The sequence below is a fragment of the Asparagus officinalis genome, unplaced genomic scaffold, assembly GCF_001876935.1.
Source record: "Asparagus officinalis unplaced genomic scaffold, Aspof.V1 AsparagusV1_Un966, whole genome shotgun sequence".
NCBI classification, from domain to species: Eukaryota; Viridiplantae; Streptophyta; class Magnoliopsida; order Asparagales; family Asparagaceae; genus Asparagus; species Asparagus officinalis.
The window spans coordinates 7,802-13,566 of record NW_017973225.1 but is presented as its reverse complement, the minus strand read 5'-3'; the positions used below and the strand labels follow the sequence as shown (position 1 = coordinate 13,566).

The 5,765-nt window shown below is 36.1% G+C and overlaps 1 protein-coding gene across 2 annotated transcripts in view; it reads left to right on the top strand.

Moving 5' to 3' along the window:
* LOC109828284 (transcription initiation factor IIA subunit 2) overlaps positions 1–5,435 on the top strand; it is a 5,903-nt gene extending 468 nt beyond the window's left edge. The window contains exons 2-4 of one of the 2 annotated variants that reach the window (XM_020395309.1): positions 1,024–1,155; positions 1,234–1,284; positions 4,982–5,435. In XM_020395309.1, coding sequence (XP_020250898.1) covers positions 1,027–1,155; positions 1,234–1,284; positions 4,982–5,122 — 321 coding nt within the window. In that variant the 5' untranslated portion in view covers positions 1,024–1,026 and the 3' untranslated portion in view covers positions 5,123–5,435. Of the gene's footprint in view, positions 1–1,010; positions 1,156–1,233; positions 1,285–4,981 lie in introns of both variants that reach the window. The other variant, XM_020395308.1, reaches the window with a different exon arrangement.
* Positions 5,436–5,765: the final 330 nt, after the last annotated feature.

Below are 5,765 nucleotides of genomic sequence, written 5' to 3'. Positions count from 1 at the left end.
GGCTTGTAAAACTAACTAGTACTTGTTATTGCGTACATTAGCGTAAAGAGCACGTGCAGTAATTGATCTTGACTGCCAAGTTCTACTTTGCATTTTGTAGCTCTTTAAGATAACATTTCATGGTTTATTTTACAAAATAGTGACCACCAGGTCTTCCACCCTCCTGATTGACATGGAGCGGGTGGCATTTGGGATGACGATTGAGTGCCAAGTACCACTGAGAAAATTGTAGCTTTTTTAAGATATGCATTTCTGGGCTGGTTTTTCTTTAGATTAGTGACCACCAGGTTTTCCTTCCTTCTGATTGAAATAGAGTGTGTGGCGCTTGGGTTTGATGTAGCTAGAATTAAATTGGAATTTGCCTCGTTAAACTAGAATTACCTATGAAGACGGTATTAGTATGGAAGTGCCAATCATACTTTTTTTTACGGGCTGTGTATGTGCATAATCAGCAGTACAATGTTGTACAATGTTATGGAGTATGGCTTTGTATGATATTAGTGCCAAACATATAAAGCAGTAAATATATGAACTTACCCGTGGGTTTTCATGTGTAAACTTATGGCCTGCATCAGAAATTCTTTATAACACCCGTCAGAAGTCTGACAACAATCTTGATCAGGGACAGCAGTATTCTGTTGATAATCTCATAAATTGTTTTTCGGCCCCAGACAACTGGGCCAGAGAAGTAACATTTTAGAATTTAGAAAGCGGGAGGGTTTGGATGAAGCAATAAGAACTGATTGTTCTCAAGTGGCACATATAACTCACCCATATTCTTTGTGTGTTTGCTTCTTCATTTGATGAAAGTATTGGAATCAATCATTCTGGGATTTTGCTGCAAAGATGTGTAGTAATGGAAATTTAGTAATTTGTTACTTTAGTTTTTAGTGGTTTATATTCTTTCACATTTGTATTTTTCACTTTATGTTATTTCCATTTTATCAGTATTTAGACATAAAGTTCAACGGTTATAAAAGGTGAATAAATGCAAATCTAGTGAAAATTAGGAATTGAATGCAGGTGATGGCGACATTTGAATTGTACCGAAGATCTACAATTGGCATGTGCTTGACCGAAACCCTGGATGAGATGGTCTCCAATGGCACTCTCAGCCCAGAGCTCGCTATTCAAGTCCTCGTGCAGTTTGATAAGGTCAGCTTTGATCAGTCATATTTTCCTCTCTGAGGATTGGGATTGGATAAACGCTCTAATATGCATTCCCCTGTGCAGTCTATGACCGAGGCTTTGGAGAATCAAGTGAAGAGCAAAGTTACTATTAAGGTGATTATTGGCATTGTTATGCATTTTATTATGTTCTTTAACATTATTTTCTTAAAGTTGAATATCTTGGGTTCAATACCTGAGGTGTTTCGACGGTGAAAATCTTAGTATCAATAAATGCTTTGGCATATTTTTATGAAGAAGATATTTTCATGTATTTGCTTTGAAGAAATTTGTAATCTTCCAAAGTAGTAGTTTCTTGATTGCAAACTGTACTTTCTTGGATACTTTTTCCCCTTGTAAGTACCCAAAACCTTAGTTTGGAAAGAATGCATTTTATTGATATTTGTTATGAGAGAAGGGGTAAGCAATCTCAGAAGCGGGATTAACACTGCCTTCTTGTTTATTTTTTTATTAACGTAATTTGACATTTTATTCCCTTTGTGTCTCATAGATTTGAGTTTGAATGACTTGTGTCAACTTTGTATACTTTAGAAATTAGTGTATACGCCGTTCATACAGCAATAAGGACAAGGGCTCATAATGCTTCAAAGGTAGACATCTTATTGGTGCCTAAAGGACACTTTCGAGTACAATAAAGGGGAAGCAAGTCCATTTATATTATAAAAGAATCATAACATTGAAATAGCAAATTCTAACTGCACAATGGAGTTGCTACCGGCTGAGAGTATCTCATTGAAGCACCCCAAAGTCTGTTGCAATTCTATGGACAATGTGATTGCTCTTTGTTCAGTTTTTGATCGTCCTTCAGATAAGTAGGCTCTTCTCTCTTCGAGAGCAATATTTTAGAGAACGCATCCTCATTTGTCTTACCTCATACTCTCATAGTATATATTTCATGAACTTAAAGCGTTCATAACCTACAACTAGATATGTAACTTTTAAGTTCCACGAGAACTTGATCACTTTGCTCATCGATATTGAATGCTAGAATGTTAAGAAGTCAAAACAAAATAATACCCTCTGATAACCTAATGATATTAGCAACATCCATTTCCACCACATTATCGTGTTCGATATCACCCAGTAAATAAAGGTTCATCATGTCCCTTATTTATGTGTGCATATCATGCTCTTGATTGGTATCACTCAAGTTTGTGCTCTGAATCGTGGATATTTTGGGTGGTTGATGATGCACATCACATCTTATTAATGCTTTGGTGATGTATCTTCTGATGGTGTGTAAGCTGTTAGATCCTCTTGATAGGATCTCTATCTCTTCTAATTATCACATCAGTGATTCAGTCTTTTGGGTTGTTGATATGGAAGAGAAATTGTACTGGTGGCTCTAGTAGTGGATTTATGCACCTGCATCGACATTCTGACCTTTTATGTCCATGGTTATGCCTGATAAACAATATTTAAGCAGCTATACTTAAAACCATTGTTGTTGTATTCGCACACAAAAATGATGATTCAATATGATTTTATGTGCTGATTAAAATTTATGGTTGGAACATGGGTAAAATTCATGAAAGTTAGAACGAAAACAATTTGTGTTCCTGTTTGTTGGGGAAAAAAGAAGTTCGTAGACTGTATCTGGATATAGGAAATATTGCATCAGCAGAAGAAAAGTTTGAAGAACGAGGGATGCTTATTATGTTGTTTAGAGAATGGAGCCCTATTTGGGGCAAAAGCTGCTCAACACATGAAAACTTATTGTGTAAATGGAAGTAGTACAGCTAGGGGGGAAAGCTGAGTCTACTTGACACATAAAAACTGATTGTGCAAGTAGAAATATGTAATTTCAGAAGAGTCTAGCAGATTTAATCTTTGGCAAGTTGCTCATTTAAAGACGTTGAATGGAAAGAGAAGAATGGCAAAGAGGAGGAGCTTATAGAAAAATAATAGCACACTAATATATGGAGTACGACCTCAGCACAAGTAGCTGGTGAATATGCTAGGTTACCCGGACACTTCATTTGGGCTTTTGTATCTGTGTCTGACACTCCGTAGACACTTTTTGAATATACACATACATGTATTCAGACGTGTATTCAATTATATAACACATGTTTTAGTTTAAAAAACCAGTGATACACTTCTTGGATGTATATCGTACACTTCACTTCAATTTCTGCAACTCATTGGACTCAGGACTGGTTTGTTTCAGCACATACTTAGTTTATAAGTATGATTTTAAAGGGTTGTTTGGGTATCTAGTTCAAGAACGATCTGGTTTTTCAATCAATAATCTACTCAATAAAAGAAATATAAAAATGTTATAGGGATTTTAGTTCTCATAACATCTGAATGAAAAAAACAATATCAATCTCATAGAAAGTATTAATTTTAATATGTATATATAGTTGTGTCCCCCCTTATCCTACTTTCTACAAATTTTCGTGTCCATTATCCTCACCTGCATCCATGTCTGTGCAACATAGTGGATATGGCACATGTACGATGGAGCCATCACCTCGAAACCAGGTGAAAACAAGGGGCTGATATCAAGAAAGAAGTATAATCTTCTAATAAGGTGTGAGCTTCTACTATGAGAAAATTGTATAAAGAATTGTATGGCGGATGTCTGTGTAGTATAGGTCATTTCTTTTTTGTTCTCTTTTATATTTGTGGTAGGAGAGAAAACCAGGAAGATACATATTTACAGAGTTCCATGTTGGTGGCTGTTTGGATGGCTTATTTTTTTATAATTGATTAAAGTTATACTTGGTGGATTATTTGACTAATCAAAGCTAGAAGAGGGGGACTGCAACGGGAAACATATGTTAATTTAAGGGAATTTAGACATTTTTAAATAATTAATTAACATAATATAAGTGATTTCATCCATCAAACTGTGGAGGGTAAAATTGAGGGTTGATTAAAATTTTTATGGTAATTTTAAAACTCTATGATTTAGAGAGTATACATCTAAGAAAAAGACCTCCATCTTTTTGTTTTGTTTCTGGGATTTAATAGGAGCCCCTTGCTGGTCTCTTGGCTAAGAATTTCACACCATTTTAATGGGCTGAAGCCACATGAACAGCTGCAGTAAATATTTTTTTTTTTATGAAACCTTTTGTTGAATTTTGTGCTTGGAAGCACATTTTCATGGGGGAAGGCTTTTAATGTGATGATTCCATGACTCACTTCAGTAGCAAGTTTGTATGAAATGCTATTTATTTGGAGACCAATGGTCGTCATCCTTTTCCTCATTCGTTTAGGAATAAGTAGACTTATCCTTTTACTTCCAATAATAAGGCTTGAATTAAATACAGTCGGCTTCAAATGGTACTTAAATTCTACTCAACAAAGGATAAGAAAAAAAGAGGAGACTATTAGACATGCCCTTCCATTTCTTTATTGTTCATGCTTTGACAAAAGAAAGCACGTCTTACATTAACCTGCAACGTATCTTAACTATGCATTCGGTGGATTGTCTTTTGTTATCTTTTGTAAATGATTTTTCTTTTAGAAATGGTAAAAGTTAACCTCCCATTGATGCCCTGAAGTATACTAAGTACTAGTAATCTTCAGTCTGGCATGAGAGTTCTAGGATCACCAGTACCCTTAGTTACACAGAATCGCTATGGTTTTAGAATATTTTGGTTTGTTGAAAGCTTTCAGAAGTTGAATTTAGTTGAATATCAGTTACATCCGATCAAAGCTTCCAACTTAATAATCAAACTGTCAACTATACATTAGATGCCGTGCTGCAAGCTCTATTTTGTATGCCTTCGCTACTTGTGACCCGATTGTACTAACCTTGTACTTTTGGGTATTATTTTTACAGGGTCATCTTCACACCTACAGGTTTTGTGACAACGTATGGACCTTCATCCTACAAGATGCCACGTTCAAGAACGAGGAATGCACAGAAACTGTTGGAAGGGTAAAGATTGTAGCTTGTGATTCCAAGTTGCTCTCGCAGTGAACATTCCTTTTCACCCTCTTCTCGTGTAACAACACCCTTCCATATAAATCGTGAGTTCTGTTCTCAGATCTCGGGGTTTTTAATTTGCAGTCCGTATATTGCTGGACTACATTAATGGTTGTATAAACTAGCATATTGCATTTTTCTTATTAATTTCTTGTATGGCCTTTGAAAAGTTTGACCGTGTTCCCCATCCCTCGCCCTCTGCTTCTCTCCATGTAATTTCCTAGCTATTTTATCTGTATCAAACACGTGCATCTCATCTTAATTTGCTCTGATTAGCTTCGTTTTCGCAAACAAAAGTTCTGGTTTAGCACCGTGATATGCTGAGTGAGACGATGTAAAATACTCCATGTCGATTGTTCTTTTCATGGGCCGAAATATGTGCTATTTTACATCGCGGTTTTTTCTTTTTTTCTTTTGCTTTAAACGATCGTTAAATGTGTTCGATGAGGTTTGAATCTGGATGGTTCTGCTACCGTAGATTCTAGACGAAAACTGAGGGTTGTTAGTTGATATACGTAGGCCTTGCCCATGTTGATTGAGTTTGCGAAAACGCCTGCCGTAGGCTACAAGAGACTGACCGAAACAGTAGAACATCTTCGCTTGCATGAGCTGGACTCAAGAGAGTGCGTGCTGAAAA